The sequence below is a fragment of the Vipera ursinii genome (genome assembly GCF_947247035.1).
Source record: "Vipera ursinii genome assembly, chromosome: 2".
Classification (NCBI taxonomy): domain Eukaryota; kingdom Metazoa; phylum Chordata; class Lepidosauria; order Squamata; family Viperidae; genus Vipera; species Vipera ursinii.
In genome coordinates, this window is record NC_139513.1 from 111,116,951 (window position 1) to 111,136,471 (window position 19,521).

At 38.6% G+C, this 19,521-nt stretch overlaps 1 protein-coding gene across 3 annotated transcripts in view; it reads right to left on the bottom strand.

The window, feature by feature from the left end:
* Positions 1-208: 208 nt before the first annotated feature.
* The window catches only part of MYH10 (myosin heavy chain 10), a gene marked incomplete at its 5' end in the record, with an annotated part of 82,522 nt that continues 63,209 nt past the window's right edge, over positions 209-19,521 (bottom strand). For all 3 annotated transcript variants that reach the window (XM_083352328.1, XM_083352327.1, XM_083352329.1), the window contains 16 exons: positions 209-1,632; positions 2,226-2,398; positions 3,088-3,196; positions 4,212-4,420; positions 4,517-4,640; positions 4,785-4,873; positions 5,237-5,365; positions 5,588-5,749; positions 8,538-8,750; positions 9,599-9,811; positions 10,128-10,376; positions 10,999-11,151; positions 12,050-12,154; positions 13,586-13,792; positions 15,811-15,955; positions 16,627-16,839. In XM_083352328.1, the coding sequence (XP_083208454.1) occupies positions 1,488-1,632; positions 2,226-2,398; positions 3,088-3,196; positions 4,212-4,420; positions 4,517-4,640; positions 4,785-4,873; positions 5,237-5,365; positions 5,588-5,749; positions 8,538-8,750; positions 9,599-9,811; positions 10,128-10,376; positions 10,999-11,151; positions 12,050-12,154; positions 13,586-13,792; positions 15,811-15,955; positions 16,627-16,839 (2,638 nt within the window). In that variant the 3' untranslated portion in view covers positions 209-1,487. The remainder of the gene's footprint in view (positions 1,633-2,225; positions 2,399-3,087; positions 3,197-4,211; positions 4,421-4,516; positions 4,641-4,784; positions 4,874-5,236; positions 5,366-5,587; positions 5,750-8,537; positions 8,751-9,598; positions 9,812-10,127; positions 10,377-10,998; positions 11,152-12,049; positions 12,155-13,585; positions 13,793-15,810; positions 15,956-16,626; positions 16,840-19,521) is intronic.

Consider the following 19,521-nt stretch of genomic DNA (forward strand, 5'->3'; position numbering starts at 1 on the left):
TAATGTTAAATACTTTAGAAATGAAATTATAAAAATAAGAGATTTGAATTAAATTCAGCGTTAACTAAAACTCACTTTATTCCATAATTAACTTGTTAGAGAAGATGTCACCTCTGAATTGCATGAAACAAACTTCAGAGTGTTGGGTAGTGTTTAAGAGCACTTTTATTAAAAAAACAAACAAAGAAACATTTATGAGTCTCTAGAATGAATAAATTTATTGTCTTTACAAAAAATTATTGTCTAAAAATATGGGGATACAAAGAAACAAGGTATTTGCAGTCAGATGTCTGGTGATCAACGGCCAGTTTGAATAAGAAATATCCAAATGCACAAAAACAAAAGCTTTGTAACGTGTGTTAAAGCTTTTAACCAAAGAAAAATATTGTTTCAAGCATGTTGCGAGAGTTCAAGATTCTGTAGTTAACACTGATTCATTCTTATCACTGGAGATCGATAATACCACTTGTAATAGGAGATGCAGCATGATATGATCAAAAATCAATACACTGAATCATTGTTATAGGCAAATTATATACGAAACATTGTCTTAGTACTGCAGTGTCTAAGGCACTTTCTGTAAATGTCAATTCTTAGCTAGGACAAAAACTATACTAGCTAAATGCATTTCACCCAAGTGAAAGCTGAAAATGGGGAGAGGGTAGCTCCACTGGTGTGTTCATTTACAGGCAGTGTCCATTTGCTACCTCTAGCAAATATATACCGATGGGAACCAAGAAAGCTGGCAAGAACTTCAGCTAGCACTCCTATCCCCAGCCTTTCAGGTAGAAAACAGTTGCTTCTGGGAGAAGTCATTCAACTTCCACGCTGAGGCTATCCAACTTATATGGAATATTACTTCAGACACAGAATCATCAGCATCCTATCCAGGTCAACCGACTATTCATGATGTCCGGAGCAGGAAGACGTCAGATTGCCAAGGTGGTTCAAATGCCAATTATGTAGAACAAGCAGCCGGCTAGCTATAATGTGAACTAAAGCTCCTCAGGACATTTTCAAAGTCAGGTGACCTTGGGTCAGCCACAAGCTCTGGCCAATAAGTGGGGAAGAGAAAACCCACAGGAAGGGAGTGCCACTGCTAGGTAGCTATGCACGCATAGCAAAAAGGCATAGCCAGCTGCCAGAGTTTCTGCCTGGGACAGAGGGGCAGACCCGCCTATCATTCAGTGCCTTAGAAAAATGGCTTTACAATGGATACCTTGAAACAAAAAAGCACTGAACAGAGATATTTTAATACATATAAGTAGTGGTACCTATATCCAAAACAGTTTACAATATGGCAAAGCCAGACAGCAGTAGCGCTTTGACTGACCTGCGATACATGACCTAAATGCTATGCCAGTTTTGCCCTAAGGCAGATCTAGCTGGCCACAAAGCAATTTGGTGGCCGGTTAAGTTCTTCTTTCAAACGTATGGAAAGAAGCCGCACTGTGGGAATGTTGGCAGTTTAACGTAGCGGGGAGACACTACTCAGTTTGGGCAGCTTGAGATTCATTGATATCACTCCCCTTGCTCTCTGCGTCGTCGTCCGAAAGTTCCAGGGAAGCTCCTTCAATGTGCAGTTGGCGCCTTCCAGATCGGCTGGAGGAAAAGGTAAGCGGGCCGCCTCTCCTGCAAAACGATACAGTAAGTGACTGCTACAACATGAAGTTGTCCTCTTTTTTTAAGGAGAAAAGCTCTGAAAAACTGCTGTAAAAATCGACCATACACTAAGGTCTCCTAAGCACAGATTGGGGGGCCCCTCCCCCGACTTTTGTTTTTAATCACAACCGTGTGCTCCTACGTAGAGGTCACAGCACTAGGGTAAGATGGAGCTAAAGCTACAAAATCTTCGTCTGTGCTTATAAATAGCCAAGGACATGTTATGTCCCTTACTGAGCAGCTAACTTCCAGCATATGGAACACAAGCTAATTAACAAAACTTTGGAAGCGTGACACCCCCTTCTCGTGAATGAAGGCGAATATACGTGTCCAAGGATAATGCTGCAAGATCCAATCTGGGTTAGTCACCAGGACCAGAGGTTTTGTCTTCCGAATTTCTGGTTTACTAAACAGCTATTTTAAGTCAAAGACAATGAGGACAAAGTATGGAGAGAGGGGAGCAACTGGAAATGAGGATTAATCTAGTCTTTTACGGCCATTCATTTCTGATTCATCTTTTTCTGAAGTTACACAGTGGCATACCCCCAAACTCCTCTGCTCACCTGAGTCTGTTCTTCAGAGTGCTGACCTCTCGGCTAAGGCCTTCGTTGGCTTCAGTAGCATCATCTAATTCACGCTGAAGTTTACGACGTGATGCATTAGCACGTGTGGCTTCCTCCTCTGCTTCTTCTAGTTGGCGCTTCAGCTGTTTCATCCTAGCATTAGCTTTCTCCATCTAGAGAAGATCACCAAAACAAGGGATTAACGAATCACCGAATAATGTTCCACTGCTTGTCATGCCATTCAACCAACTAAGTGGCCTGAACTCCTGAAGATTAGGAACTTTTTGATTTGTAATGTTCATGTCATGTTTTTAGGGATTTAAAGTGACTATTCTGATGCCACCGGCTGCTCATTTAGTAATGGCAGGAAAAGTTACCTCCACTTCAGGTAATGTTTGGTAGGGGCTGCGTATCAATTTGATACATTTCACTGCAGTTGTAACATCCACACATAGCCAGATGGAAAAACATTCTGGTGCCTAACCTAGCTCCTTCACTTTCAAATAAAACTTACTAACAAGACTCTTGCTTCTGACAAAATTGGCTGCCAGGGATTTGACACTAACCTTCCTACAAATTTTGTGGAAGAGCCAAACTAAAAAAGTTGCAGCCATGCATGCTTTTCCATACAATAACAAAAACAAATCAAACTCCATTTCTTTTCCAAATTCTAGCACGCTCGCTGGTCTGTGTTAGATCCATATGAATCAGGCCATTTCCACAGTTCAGGAAAACATGGCCTCACGCCACGCCTTAAAAAGGTGCTTCAAACAACTTACTAAATATCTCTTTTTGCATAATGAGCAATGGAAGGCAAGCTTTTCAGTAGCTGTGGTTCTAAGCAGAGAAGGCAGCTTCTGACCTGTTCCTTGTATTGGTCTGCATGTCGGCGCTCATCTTCCACCTGCATAAATACCTCCTTCAGCTTCTTCTCAGTGCGGCGTACTAGCTTATTGGCTGCTGCCCTCTCCCTAAATAAATTAACGAAAGCAGAAATAACACTTTTAAGAGTAATTAAGTTATCGGATTTCATGGCTACCCACAGCAAAGGTTTATACTTAAATAATGCTTAAATATAAAAACAATAAATCTTATGTTTGGGGGAGGGAGGGGAAAGGTTGTGCAACTTTTGGACCACAGGTATCTAATTATGCAGTCTCCTCTTATTTAATATTGATCTTTTCACTTTTCTACAAATACAGGTAGTCCTCAAGTCCTCGGCGCTGAAAAAAGTGACTTATGACCATTTTTCATACTTACGACCATTGTAGCATCCCCATGGTCACGTGATCAAAATTTGGATGCTTGGCAACTGTGTCCCAGGGTCACATGATCCCCTTTTGCGACCTTCTGACAAGCAAAGTCAATGGAGAAGCAAGATACACTTAGCAGTGTTACTAACTTAACAAGTGCAGGGATTCACTTAACAACTGTCTCACACAGCAACAGAAATTTTGGGCTCAATTGGGGTCGTACGTCGAGGACTACCTGTATTATAAAGTTATATGGAAAAGCTGAAAAGAAGTCAGGACCAAAGTAACCCTTGTATCAAACACCTATGTTCCCTGTTGGAAATTTGTTTTTAACTAATTTGTGGGAAGAGGAAGAAATTAGTGTTGATAGACAAAAGTATCTCCATAATTATGTTCCTCTGAAGTGAGAAAGAAAACAGCATGGAAGGACTTGTTCTAAGAAGATAATACATTTTTTAAAAAAACCTCATTGGTTTCCTATTTTAAGCAAAGAGGAGATAAAATCCACAATATATATTTCCACAAAAATAAAGGAACAAAAGTGATTTTAAGTCTCTCAAAATTCTAATCCCATCATCAAAACTTTGACAACATATCTGGTGAATCACTTAGCTTACTTTAAAAAGATGTTGAGCACTAGAACCACATATATTTGTCCTAATTTGAACAAGTTACTTTCTATAAATCATACTTCCTTCTTCTGAAGGCACCTTTTTTTGTAAACACTACTTACTTTGCCTCCTGCTCCAGCTGTTCTTCTAGTTGCCCAATCTTTGCTTCTAGTGCTGAAATGGTTGCCTTGAACTTGGATTTGACTGAGCCTTCCAACTCCTGAAGCTTAGCTTTCAACTCTTTGTTGTGCCGTTCTAACTGCTGGCGAGCATTCTCGCTCTTCTGGGCGGCACTCCGCTCTGCAGCCAGCTCAGAATTCAACGTGTCAATCTTTAGGAAGACAGGCACAGTTATTTAGATATTATCGCCCCTTAACTGGAGAAACAAACAAGATGTTCGACCAAGACCTGCAACCAAAGAGAGCACCTGTAGAGTGGTTTTGCGGAAACGGTCATTGAGGAGCTCCATGTTGCTTTGCTCTTCCTCCAGTTCCTCTTCCAGTTGTGCGATTCGGGCTTCCAAGCGACGCTTCTCATCAAGCAAGGCAGACCTATAGAGACATGGAAGCAATAGAAGGAACTACAAATTTAAGCCAGGAATTATCCCACTATAATCAATTCTTACACTGCAACAGGTATCAACATACATCATTTAGGGCCTGCGGTTGCTGAAATGTTCACCTAAGCCAACTTACTTTCCAGAGGCACTGTTGGCAATTTCATCAGCCAGCTCATCTCTCTCTTGCTCTGCATGTCGTCTGCCTCGTTCTGAAGCTGCAAGTTCCTGAAAAGATATTCGCATCTCAGAAACCTTGGCCAGAGAGGACATCTTCAGGCATTTGAGAGAGCTACTGTAGTATTCTCAATAGCTCAAAATTCAATATAATTGCTGACATAAGTACACTCTTCTCCAGTGCTTAACTATTACAAACATCCTGTGCAACTGGGAACTAGTCCCTTGAAAAACGATCCAATATATTTTAACATGTATTATTATAATTCAACAGACTTTCTGATCATGTTCCAAATTTTAAATATTCTTATCTGAATTGTAGAAATATGTTCCTTTTTTTTCAGAATTCTATCTTACAGAATAGGTACTCTAAGAATGGGCAATTTTTCCAGAATGAAGCACTTAACTTCATACCTCTTGAAGTTGAAGAATTTCTGCTTCAAGACCTTTGAGCTTCTTTTCATTTTCCTTTGACTGAGCAAAAATTTCATCTCGAGATGCGCGAGCCTCTTCTAGTTCACGTTGATAATCTTTCATTTGAGCCTGGAAGGTTTGAAAAAAGGGGTTTTCCCCCTGAATCTTGAGGAGCTAACGACATTGCCTCAGTCTAATCTATAACACCCAGAGTATAGTATCTATTATTATCACAAAGTATATTCGCCTAATTTCTCCCTTTTATTAAAGAAAGATTGATAAATTTTGCAGAGAGCATATTCATAAATTTAGAGACTTGTCTTTTCAGATTTTAAGAGTTCCTTTTTTTACCTGAAGTTTGCGCAACTGCCTGATGGCTTCATCACGGGCCTTATTTGCTGCCTCAATCTGAGCTTCCAAATCTTTCAAATCTGCTTCCATTTTCTTCTTGGATGCCACAGCCAAAGCCCGCTGCTTTCTTTCATCTTCCAATTCTGCTTCCAGTTCCCGGACCTACAAAATTAAGGACACATGGTAAGATAAAATTTCTGAATTCAAGATTAATCATTAGTTGAAATCAATTAAAATGAAGGATGAAGTTCCAGAAATATATCTCTGAACTTATTTAATTGTGCAGTTAAAAATATCAATTGTAAGTTCCTTGATGCTCTGTAAGAAATTGTATAAAGGAGGGGAAAATAACATTTTAGGAATCTATATTACTTTTTAAGGAAAATAGCCTGCCAAAATAAAAACTTATTAAAACTGTATTTAAGCAAAACTATCAGACATAATTGTTAACTTCATTCTAAGGTCAATATAGCATGTTTGTTCATGATACACCTGCTTCCAAATTAAGACAATGAGGCCTTGTATAATCCTATTCATTCTTCAAAGAAAAACTAAATTTATGATTATGCAAAAAACAAAACCCCTAGTCAAGCAATGATAATGGCTTAATAACATAATTGCAGTTATTTTCTGAAGTGTTTTGAGTCCATGAATGTAAAGACATTGTTAAGGGCTATTTTAATTTCTCAGAATCAGAAGCTGAGGGGTCTAATCCATCAAACTGCCAACCTTAAGAGCCAAAGGGCAATCAACTACTTCAGCTTGTGTACCTAGCAAAGGTGATTGAAGAGCAAGGATGACAATGGTCCTAAATGAGCCATGCTTGTGGCTGGGCTACTTAAGAACAGCTGCCAGAGAATGGAAACAGCTCACCAACATTAGGCCTGCATTGTTGTATCCCTGCTTCCTGCTCTGCTCCTAGCTCCTAAGCAATACTATCTTAGCTGACTTAACAGTATTATTGGGTATTGAATTCCTAAACTATTGCTGACCATGCCTGCCTTTCTTCTCTTTTCCTAAACCCCCACTACCCTTTCTTGCCCCATAGCTCGTCTCCTTTGGAATGACTGCACTGGATTCTGTGCTGGTATACATGCTGCTTTGAACTCTGGTGCTGGAGAAGACTCCTGCGAGTCCCTTGGACTGCAAAGCGATCAAACCGGTCAGTCCTAGAGGAGATCAATCCCGACTGCTCTTTAGAAGGCCAGATCCTGAAGCTAAAACTCAAATACTTTGGCCACCTAATGAGAAGGAAGGACTCACTGGAGAAGAGCCTAATGCTGGGAAAGATTGAGGGCAATAGAAGAAGGGGACGACAGAGAATGAGGTGGCTGGATGGAGTCACTGAAGCAGTATGCGTGAGCTTAAATGGACTCCAGAAGATGGTAGAGGACAGGAAGGCCTGGAGGAACATTGTCCATAGGGTCGCGATGGGTCGGACACGACTTCGCAGCTAACAACAACAACAAATACATGCTGCACCCAGCTAACACGCACAACGTCCCATATATATTGCTTAAGATGCAACTCAACAATAAATTGAATATAACTCACTTTGTTCTATTTCTGCTTATTCAATTCAGTTTTGACTTTTTCAGAAAAAGAGTGTAGGTAGTATAAAGATTAAGGTTGATAAAAGGACTCTCAAGGCTACTGCAGATGCCTGGACATTCTGAGGCTGAATAGAACACACCCACCTGTTTCTGCGATGCAAAACTTCATACAGACTATATAACTAGAGAATCTATATAGATATACAGAATCCCTAACCTATTTATTACTTTTCTGGACTATATTTCAAATTAGGAGTGTTCACATATAGCACTCAAACTTATGCTAGATACCATGCTTCTAAGTGCCTCACAAGAATATCTTCTGCCAGATACCATGCTTCTAAGTGCCTCACAAGATATTCTTCCTTAGATTCTTCCATGGAACTTCTTTGGCATCAAAAGGGATTTGTCATACATCTGGCTGGGGAGCACATTTCACCTCAGGGACAGGCAAAATATTGTTGGCAAGCATCTCAAAAATGTATGCCCGCAGCTCTCTTAGAGATATCTCACTGTGTCACTGAAATTCATTTTTTAAGAACTATAATATGTGGCATATCTCCTTTTCAGGATGTTTTTTTCTGGGTGTCTGATTTTTATAAAGAATGTTATGAGTTCTTTATTTTCTAGATCAAAACAATATAGCTTTTGAGCAGTTGCCAGCAGAAACTCTGCAGCAGAATGTGACTTGTAGATGAAACAGGAATCTCCACTTGTTTTACAAATTTAACTAAAATGAACATGTGTTCATGAATTCATATTAAATTGTATGTATCTTAATTCACCTCAGATATAGATAACATGCTATATGATGCATTAAAGAAGACCTAGCAAATGTGTATATATCTGGTAGGATTTGAATGAAAACAGGTTATCACAAGCATCTAACAAGTATACATACAATATGAATGGATATAAAAATCAAGATTGCCATCCATTCCATCTCACAGAATTTCTGATACAAATAGAACATGAGTTGTTCTCTCAGAAAGACTTTTGTAAAAGTGTCCCTTCAAAATTGATTTCACGGACGTTTATAATTATCAGAATTTCTAGTCAGTTAAGATTTAAGACCAATTAAGATATGCAACAATTTGTTTTTCTTCCAAAGTGGTTAAAATAGCAGATGAACTGCAAACGTTTGGAATCTGGAGGTTTTAATTATTGCTTGTTCAAAGGAATGGACTAATGGCACATATATACATGGGAAACATGACTGGATACAAATGTTAAACTACATGTTGGTAGCAGGGGAACTTTTGCTTCTAAAAATTAATAGATAAAAGACCAATTTTAAGTTTAATAAAACCCTAGTGATGATTCAACAAATCAGAAGGGTGCATATAGTTCACCTGAACCTCCGATCAACACCAAATTTATGCTACTTAAAGCCTTACTTGTTTTACTAAGAGCCTCTTCTTCTCCTCATTCTGCTCATCCCTTGCTTGAAGATCCCTCTCAAACTGGGCTTTCATGGCTTGCATGTTCACTTCCAGGCGCAGTTTGGCATCTTCTGTGGCTTGCAACTCATCCTCTAGTTCTTCTAACTGTGTTCGCATTTCTTCCACTTGCTGCTCCAATGTACGCTTGGATTTTTCCAACTCATGAACCTACAAAGTAAAACATACCCACCTTTGATATTACCTCGATAATGGCAACAGAATCGATACAAATGAGAGAGAAAATCCTACAAATCCTAGTCCTAACAATTACAAATCTTAGAAGTTTACTCAGGATGAAATGCAATGCAGCTACTAAATCACATACACAAATGCTTTACAACGGCCCTGTCCCATTTCTCTGCCTTCAGGGAGCACGCACACACAAAAATACTCAAATGGAAAAAGAATCTGACGGCTCTGTGAATAAAGCGAAAAACAAAAAAAATCTCAAATGCACACAGGCTTAAAGGTAAAGGTAAAGGTTCCCCCGCACATGCGTGCTAGTCGTTTCCAACTCTAGGGGCCGGTGCTCATCTCCGTTTCAAAGCCGAAGAGCCAGAGCTTGTCCGAGGACATATCCATGGTCATGTGGCCAGCATGACTAGACGCCAAAGGCGCACGGAACGCTGTTACCTTCCCACCGTAGTGGTCCCTATTTTTCTACTTGCATTTTTTATGTGCTTTCGAACTGCTAGGTTAGCAGAAGCTGGGACGAGTAACAGGAGCTCACTCTGTTACGCGGCACTCAGGATTCGACCCGCCAAACTGCCAACCTTCTGATCAACAAGCTCAGCGTCCTAACCCACTGAGCCACCGAGCCACACAGGCTTAACACCAAGGCAAATACTTCGGCTGTAAGCAGTTTACAATGCAGGAAGTTGTTGACACCTGTTCAGACACCTTTTATTTTCAACACTTCAAACTCCAGATTCACATAGGCTATTAAAGTAATTCCTCTCCCCCCCAAACCTTCAGCATTATTTCTGATACTGCAAAACCCTAATTAGACAACTCACATTTTTGCCGACATCATCTTTGGAGCTCATCAGGTCCTCCATTTCTGTTCTGAGTTGCTTGTTTTGTCTCTCAAACTCTTCCTTTGCCTCCAGAGCCTCCTCCAGGGCTCGTGCCAGAGACAGTGCTTTGGTCTCTTTTTCTCGTGCCTCAGCTTCAGCACGATCCCTTTCTTCCGCGTAACGAGCAGATATGTTCTTTTCTTCTGCCAGCATCTATTGATTTCAATAGGCCAAACATGAAAATTTGAAATACTCACTAAGTCCTTTGCTTTGAGGCATCCATGCATAGAGTGGCACCTATTCTCAATCCCCCATAATGGTCAATGCTTGGTCAAAGCTTATCTCTGCTTTTATGAACAAAATATATCCATACTTCACAGATGGATAATGAAAAGTACCCACCCTGGTAGATAGGTACATTATAGAAGTACACTCTTAATATCTGCAAATATGAAAAGCTGATCAGGAAATAATGAACTGCCCCTTGTAACCTCCAGAAGAAAGCAACAGAATTTAACTAGCAGCATACCTGATCAAATTTCTTCTGCTTCTTCTCCAGGTTGGAAACAATTTGACGTTGATGATCAAGGTCCACCATTAAGTCATCCAGCTCTTGTTGAAGGCGGTTTTTGGTTTTTTCCAACTTATCAAATGCCAATGCTTTTTCTTCTAAACGTTGGGTGAGAATTTCCATGTCCTTCAACAGTTTCTTCTTACTCTCCTCCAGCCCTTCAATAGTCCCTAGGTCATCATCAACCTTCTTTTTGGCATCAGCTAACTACAGTACAAAAAAATAATATTTTTTTAAATAAAATTGGTAAACTAACTTTATGGCTGCAGAACACAGTCTAATTCATCCTAAGTGGTTGGTCCAGTAATCCATACCAAACCTCTACTATTATACAGAAAACGAGAAAGTGTCTAGACTAGAATCATTCCTTTTAATATATCACTTTTCAAGAGGTGGAAAGATATATTTTAAAAGTCTATTTTCATGATGTGATAAAGTACTCAAACATTCAGGTCATTAAAGAAAGTCTCAAATGATAGAGACATACATACATTAGCTAAAATAGCATAGGCCCAAATTTACATTCAAATATATACTACATTACTGATGAGACAAGCTTGACTTCTCAAGGAAAGTTGCTCAATTTTTTGTTATCAACTGGTAACCCTCAGCAAGGGTTCAACTTTATTATCCTGTGAAAATTCAAAAAGTAATTTGTCAACCTTATTCAAAAGTTTACAGATGATTTGTGATTACTACTATATTGGAAAATAGTAAGAAACAACTAGGGAAAAGCAATTTCAATTTCAACTAATCTCACATAAGCCCAGGTCAGAATGAAACGCTATACAAAATGATACTTATGGTTTTGCCTGCCATGGCTTCTCACCTGAGACTGCAGAGTTATTACATGCTTTTCCAAAATCTTCCTTGCTTCTTCCTCTTCTTCCTGCTGCTCTTGCAGATTGTTCTTCTCTTCTTCCAACTGCCGAATCCTGCTACTCAAATTCAGTTTCTGGCGTGTCTCTTCTTGCAACAGTTCCTGTTATAGGAATAAAAAATGTACACACGTTTTACCACTTGGTCTGAAATAAGTTTGAACTTAGTCCACTACATCTATTTTTTCAATAGGATATTTGTTTGCTGTGAAGAGATCTTAAGCTGAGTAAGCACAGTTCATTCTGGTTGACCTAAAGACATTAAGTCATTCTACTATAATTTGATAATGATACATCATGCCAGATCTTAAAGCAGTTAATTAAAAACTAGTACTAAATTTAGAAAGGTCAACTGGTCAAATAGAAAATGCCTCAGACATCAAGTTATTCTGAACAAACAATATGGTATTAATATTTTTAATAGCAGTAATCCCAGAAAAGATGAAAGAGCACCTTAAAATCAGCAAAATTGGTTACAATTTCACAGCCCAGAATTGGAGAATTAGCCATTATTATTACTATTATTAGCCAAAGATTAAAAAAACCTCAAAAGCAGGTTGAAAGTGTGAGCATAAAAACTTCATACCAATCTCATGACATAAAGGAGCTTTTAGGTATCAGGAATTTTGTGATCAAACTACTGTAAAAAAAAAAAAAAAACCACCAAGGGGGGGACTTTTTCATGTGTACATTAGAAACATTATCCACTCCTCTTAAAAAAAGAGAGAAATAACAACTAGTAATTTCTTCCCTATAATTTAAGCTAAAATTAAGTAAGGTATTAATGTTAAGAAATCACCCAAATAGTAAAAAAAATAATGAAAACCATGTTGGCAGACAAATCTGTGATGAAATCTATTGATCAAATGGAAGAAACAAACTATTACTTGAAACATGAAGCTAATTTATAAACATATATTTAGATACCTTGAAGATATATTAAGGTGTCCAAGGATAAAATATAAGTATTTTAAGCACTACATCCCAAAATTGTAGATATACCTGGGTATCTTGTAGCTGAGAGTCTAAATTTGCAGCATCTTTGGCAAATTTTATGCCTTTTTTCTCTGCTTCTTCCAAGAGACTTGAAACATTGTCCAGTTCATTCTGAAATTCAAAGAATCTAGATATCACACCAATATTTAGCATGTAAGGATGAGTATTTTTAGAGATATAAACAAAAACTCAAGATATCCACAGTAGTGTTATGGGACCTTAAGGAGATTTTGAAAATGCTGGCTATTGCTGTTTAGTAATTTGTATAGTTATTTATATGGGACTCAACTTGAGGAAAAAAAGGAATGTTTGCAATTTTCAGTTTTTCCCCATGGTGTTTCTCAGTATTTAAATTCACTGCATTGTTTTGACCCTTAAAAGAAGGACCAACAGATCTTTTTATGCTGCCATTTTACAATTATCCATTTGAAGGCACTCACTTTTTAGGCATATTTGCTTCAGATTCTGCAAGGTTTTCCGTTCACAATTCACCACAAAATAGAATATTTTAATTATGCATATCATATTTAGAATGGAAGGATTCCAATTTGATTACAATAAACTGGATTTGACTGGTATACAGTATTGTAAGTACTTTCTGCATAACTGCTATTTGTATATTCAATGAAGGTTACAGCTTCAAACTTAAATTGGCAATGACTTTTCAAAGAAGAAAATCATACTAAGGAAAAACAATGCATTCCTTTCATATATTTATAGAAAAACCTAAAGGCTTTACAGAAAATTTTTTAAGTTCTCCTATTGTTAGCTTATCAATTATACAGATTTGTGTCTGCAGAGGTTCTTGCAATCATGACTTAATTCTGCAATATTTTTATTGGTACTATATTTGCTAATAAGAGTATATGATTAGAAGAGAACACACCATTTGGGATAAATGCTACTCACAAAATAGCACTATTAGCACTATTTATACACATTTTTACATACTCCTTCATTTTAAAAGCCTGTACGAACAATCTCTATATCAAAAATAGTGTGTATTTTACACTCATATTTTTATAATTTTAAAGTCTGTATCAGCAGAATGTAGCATTATTCTCACTCTTAATTTATTGAAATACTTTCTCAAAACTGTATCAGCAGAATGTAGCATTATTCTCACTCTTAATTTATTGAAATACTTTCTCAAAACTCCATTGTTGTTTATTTAGTGCAGGAAAGAAGGCATATATTGAGAATGTGGTCTGCTACAGTGCTATTCCCAGTGTTAGAGTCAAAGGATTTTGTTTGGAACTTCATTTGCTTTCAAGTTTCAAGAACCCTACTAAGAAAGAACACACATTTTGAAGCCAAAAATCTGCATTTAACTCTCCGATAGTCCCAATGCAAAACGGTCACTAGCAGCCTGCATTCCCTTAATTCTGAAACTGCCACTTCAAATAAAACACTGTCATTTAAAATATATATGCAGTAATCAAACAAAATGATTTCAGAAGAACATGCACAGCAACATATTTTCCAATGAACTTTTAATAAGTTGTTACATTATACCAAAGAGCTGCAAATTTAAATCTTTACCTGAAGTTTGTTTGCCTTTTCTGCCAGCTCTGTCCTCAGCCTCTCTCCTTCGGCGACTTTGGCCTGCAGTTCCTGTACCTGACCATCTAGCTTCTTCCTCTTGTGTTCTGCCTCAGATCTAACCTGCTGCAGAACTTTCACCTCACAGGCCAGCTCTTTGTTATCTGTTTCCAAACACTGTTTGTTCTTTTCAAGATTTGCTTTGAACTAAAGAAGCAAGAAAGCCAGTTTAGTGCATTTCATTAGAGGTATATCAGAAACATAATACGGCAACTAAGCTACAACAAATTGCATTCAAAATGCCATATATTAAACTTTCACAAATTCCGTTCTTGCCTCTGTCACTGTTTTAGCTCTTTTCATACATAGACTAAATAAATTTTATGGGGCACTGCAACTTAGGTATAAATCTGTACTAAGAAATGTCAGCAGGAAATTGTTAGTGCTTCAGGAGTTTTGAAATTTAAAATAGTTGTATGATTAAAGCTAGCATAATATAACACTTATAACAATATCCTAGAATTGCAAGTTTGGAAACTATAGTGCAGCTTTTTCTCAATTAAAAAGTGCACCTAGGCAGTTTAAGATGTACTATATTCTGTTATATATATATATCGAAGACACCAGCCTGAAGATGACGAGTGGGACCTCGTCAGTTTCACATTCCAAAAGATATTACTTGATGTGAGGGGAAAAAAGAAAATATTTCAATTTAATATAATTGTTTCATTATTTTCTACTTTTCTTACATAAAAAAAAATCTATTTTAGTAAGTTTCCAATTAAAAGTCTCTGCAGACTTCACTGGAGGCTTTCATGGGTTGAATGCAGCCCTGAGGCCTCCAGTTGTGCATCTCCAGTAATCTATCTGATCAAAATTAGATGTTGTTCATAATGACTATAAATCACTATTCAAATACAGCGTAGATTACAAAAAACTTTCCTTCAGATATATAATTTAAAGACATGGTGCAGGCTGCAAATAAATATGGAGATCTATGGTTAAAAGTCATTTTGAAAGGTTAATTGTAACTAGAAAAGTTTCAAATTTGAACTATTTCAAATTCAAAAATCTCTGCAATACAATTTATGTTTAAAATTCAGAATTTTGAAAGTGCTTTTAAAACAAGAAGCAATCAAAGCAGTCTGCTTTGAATACAAAATGGGTCCTTCAAACTTGAAATGACTTGAGTTTGAAGCACTCTGCATATAGCTAGTTTTAAATTATGCTCTTTTTTTTATACCGATGTCCTGTTTTGCTTCAGTAGATTTTCACACCTACATAAAATTCATGGGAGATTTTCCCATTCATATTTAATTTAATTTATTAATATTTCTATACCGCCCTTCTCCCGGAGGACTCAGGGCGGTGTACAGGGCAAGAATAAAACACAGAAATTTACAAAAACTAAAAGATAATTAAATGCATGCCCGATTAAAATACAATTGATACATAGTAAAAAAACCCCAATAAAAATAATAAAAAACCCCACCAATCCCCCCTCAGGCCAGGCCGGCTTGCTCGAACAAGTATGTTTTCAGATCGCGGCGAAAGGAGCGCAGATCGGGCGCCGTCCGGAGCTCAACCGGTAACTGGTTCCATAGCTCCGGGGCGCCCACAGAGAAGGATCTCCCCCTGGGGGCCACCAGTCGGCATTCTCTGACCGGTGGCACCCTGAGGAGGCCCTCTCTGTGGGAACGCACAGGGCGCAGGGAGCTTGATGCCGGCAGCAGATGTTCCCTGAGGTACTCCGGCCCCATGCCATGGAGGGCTTTGAACACCATTACTAGCACCTTGAATCTCACCCGGAAGACAACTGGCAACCAATGCAGCTCATGGAGCAGAGGTGTAACATGGGAGTATCGGGAGACTCCCAACACAACTCTCGCAGCTGCATTCTGTACCAGTTGGAGCCTCCGGGTGGTCCTCAAGGGAAGCCCCATGTAGAGAGCCTTGCAGTAGTCTAGACGAGAGGTCACGAGCGCGTGAGTGACCGTGCATAAATCATCCCGGCTTAGATAGGGCCGCAACTGGCGCACCAGGCGAACCTGGGCGAAAGCCCCCCTAGTCACAGCCACCATGTGATCTTCCAAGGTGAGCCGCGAATCTAGGAGGACTCCCAAGTTGCGAGCCCTATCTACGGGGGGTAATAATTCACCCCCCATAGAAAGAGATGGAATATCCGAATATGAACTTCCTCGTGCTTAAGTGAATGTTGCACTCACTCTTTTGGCCTGTTCAAGCTGTTCTGAGAGCTCTTCCAAGGCTGTTGCATGCCTTTGTCTAATATCCTGAATTTGGGCTTCATGGTTCTTTGTTTCTTCCTCAAGGGCTTTCTTCAGTTCAGCAACTTCCTGCTCACGCTTTGTCCTAAGAGGCAGCCAGCAAGACAAAATTAGCTTTCAGCTTTCTATCATTTTTAAATGGAAAATAAAAATATAAACCACAGTAACACTCTGAATTAATACTAGAAAGAATCCAGTTTGGACTCAGCCTTCCATCCTTCCGAGGTAGGTAAAATGAGGACCCAGATTGTTGGGGGGTAATTAAGCTGACTTTGTAATAATGCCGCTTGGGGGTGGTGTGAAAGCCCTAATAAGCAGGCATATACATAGAATGAAGGCTACTGCTAAGCTTGTAAGCCGCCCTGAGTCTTCGGAGAAGGGTGGGATATAAATGGAATTTAAAAAAATATATATCTAGGTTTGGCTGTTTCACTATATTCCCTTCCCCAAGAGTTTCATTATAAGGGAGACACTTTTAAATACAATGTACTCATATTTTTCATTAATTTGGAGATAAATTTATCAGAAGTAAGGTATGAAGCGATCTAATTTTACTACAGACTAATGTTTTCAGCAATTTTTCTTCAACATGAATATTTTTAGATAAATGTAAACTAGTAATGCCACTTTGATTCAATGTAAATTTTAAGCAGTTTTTGCTTTGATTCCAACTTTCAAGAGGAAGCTAAAATTTTCAGTTTACCAAGACAGAACGTTGCTTGTTTTGGAAAATCCACTGCACCTCTCTTCGCTAACCTGAGCTCTTGCTGAGCTGCAGTAGTATCCAAGGTGTCTTCCAACTCTGTCTTCAGTGCTTCTAACTCCTCACTCAGGTCTCTCTTCTGCTTCTCTGCCTTATTGCGTGAAGCCTTTTCTGATTCAAGATCCTCTTGCAGCTCTGCAATTTGGGCTTGCAATTCTCGGATTAGTTTGAGTGCATTGTTTTTTTGCATCACTTCTTCATCCCCTCTGAAAGCAACGCAGAGTTTAAAGATAAGAGTGAAGTAAAGTGTGAAGTGAGTACAAAAAAAGCTATCCTTGAAGTAGTGAGTGAGAAGAAACGTTCTAGGCACCCATGTTTTCACAAAAGTATTAGTTAGGACTGGTGATATTTTAATATCAACAATATACTGTGAACGGGTGAAATCAAATCATCTTAACCTGGAATAATTTGTATTTATAAAAACAGTCACGGCACAATTGCCCAATCTATAATGAGTAACTAACAAATTAAAACAATCACACAATTAGTATAATTGGATATATGGTAGTAGACACCAGAAGGCTCTTTTGTAAATTACAGAGTCTAGAATTATAGTTCTCAAAGCCCAATATCCTAAGGGCTGCAATAATTCTAAACACATCCAACATTTCAAAACAGTATCTCTGATGTTTATATATTTAACATCTGCCATGCCTTGGTTATTTTTTCATGTAGCAATTGTATTTGAAATATATGTTGATATGCATCTGCTCCAAGAACAGCTCAATACTAGACTCACAATTTACATGGAAAAGCATAATAATTAAAAATGAAGACAGATGATCTACGACATGTGCTTTGATTTCTATCATACCAGATATTGATTCAAGCCATAAGAATTCTGGTTTCAAGCTTCCAAAATACTTAGCAAGATACAGTAAAAGCAGAGTAACTTAAATAATCTTACTAAGAAAAATCCCAACTTCCTAGATTTTCAAAATTAGAATTATTCATAACAGTGAAATGAAAGGGCTGCATGAACTCTCGAACACTGTATGACAGCTGTTCCTTTTCCCAATTTTTTTTTTAAAAGAGGAGGGAGCTGGAAAAGGCACAGGAAAAAAGATTCAGTTATAGGGTACAAGATTTAAGGGACTAGTAGGGGAAAGGGAAAGCAGAATATCCATTTAAATGGGATTTAACAAACCCCTTCTGCGCAATCCAACCCAACCAGAAGCAGCCCCACTAAAACTGAGCAATCGATTTCTCCCCCTAGATGGAAACACGCAGACCCACAACCTTCCCCTAAAAAAAAACTAAAAAAACCCATGCAGACACCTAGCAAGGAAACAACTTCAAATATCCCTAAAAAAGTCACATTAGCAAATACACCAGAGATAAACAGAAAAGCACCCCATACTGCAGCCCCCCGCAAAAGAAGGCAAGTGTTTATAATAGGGAGATTCTATCCTCAAAGGAACGGAATCATCCATCTGTAGACCGGACATACAATCCAGAGAGGTATGTTGTCTCCCTAGAGCAAAAATCAAAGATATAGCTGAGAACCTAACCAAAATAATTAGGCCTACTGATTACTACCTCTTCCTCCTCCACCACATTGGGATGAATGACACAACAAAGAACCCCAGTACAATAGTGAGTGGGGGGAAAAACAGACCCAGGAAACTACAGACCAATTAGTTTAACATCAATACCTGTGAAGATCCTAGAAAAGATAATCAAAGACCAGCAAAATACTGTGGACATAGCATACTTAAGACTTCAGTAAGACATTTGATAAAGCAGACCACAACCTACTCTTTGGTAAGCTAGAAAAGGATGAATAGACATCACCACCAGAAGGATCTGTAGCTGGCTAGCAAACCGAACTCAATGAGTAGTCCTCAAGAGCACTACATCCACATGGAGAGAAGTAAGCAGTGGGGTACCACAAGGCCCAGTACTCTTCAAAATCTTCCTCAATGACTTAGATGAGGGAATTGAAGGGGAACTCATCAAATTTGCAGATGACACCTAAGTGGCAGGAATAGCCAACCCCCCAGAAGACCAACTAAGGGTCCAAAAAGATCTTGACAAACTTAAAACAATGGACCCTATCCAACAAAATGAGTTTCAATGTGGAGAAAAGCGAAGTTTTACATTTAGGCAGGAAAAATCAAAGATACAAGTACAGATTTGGCAAGACCTGGCTTAAAAACAGTAACTGTGAGAGGGACCTTGGAGTCCTAGTGGACGATCATTTAACCATGAACCAGCAGTATGCAGCAGCAGCCAAAAAAGCTAATACCATCCTGGGTTATGTAAACAGAGGCATAGAATCAAGATCACGCAAGGCATTAGTACCGCTTTATAAAACCATAGTAAGACCACACCTGGAATACTGCAGCCAGTTTTGGTCACCATTATCACAAAAAAGATGTTGAAAATTTGGAAAAAATTCAGAGAAGAGCAATTAAGATGATCAAAGACCTGGAGACCAAAACATATGAAGAACGGCTGCAGGACTTGGGTTTGGCTAGCTAGTCTAAAGAAAAGAAATAGGGGAGACATGATAGCAGTATTCTAGTATTTGAGGGGCTGCCACAAAAAAGAGGGGGTCACGTTATTCACCAAAGCACCAGAGGGCAAGATAAGAAATAAGGATTGGAAACTGATCAAAGAGAAAAGCAATCTGGAATTAAGGAGAAACTTCCTGACAGTGAGGACAATTAACCAGTGAAATAGCTTGCTCCCAGAAATCATGGGCGCTCCATCACTGGAGATTTTAAAAAAGAGGCTAGACAGCCACTTGTCTGAGATGGTATAGGTTCTCCTGCTTGAGCAGGAGGCTGGACTAGAAGACCTCCAAGGTCCCTTCCAGATCTGTTCTATTCTATTCTATTCTATTCTATTCTATTCTATTTTAGGCATGTTCATTTCATGCATTT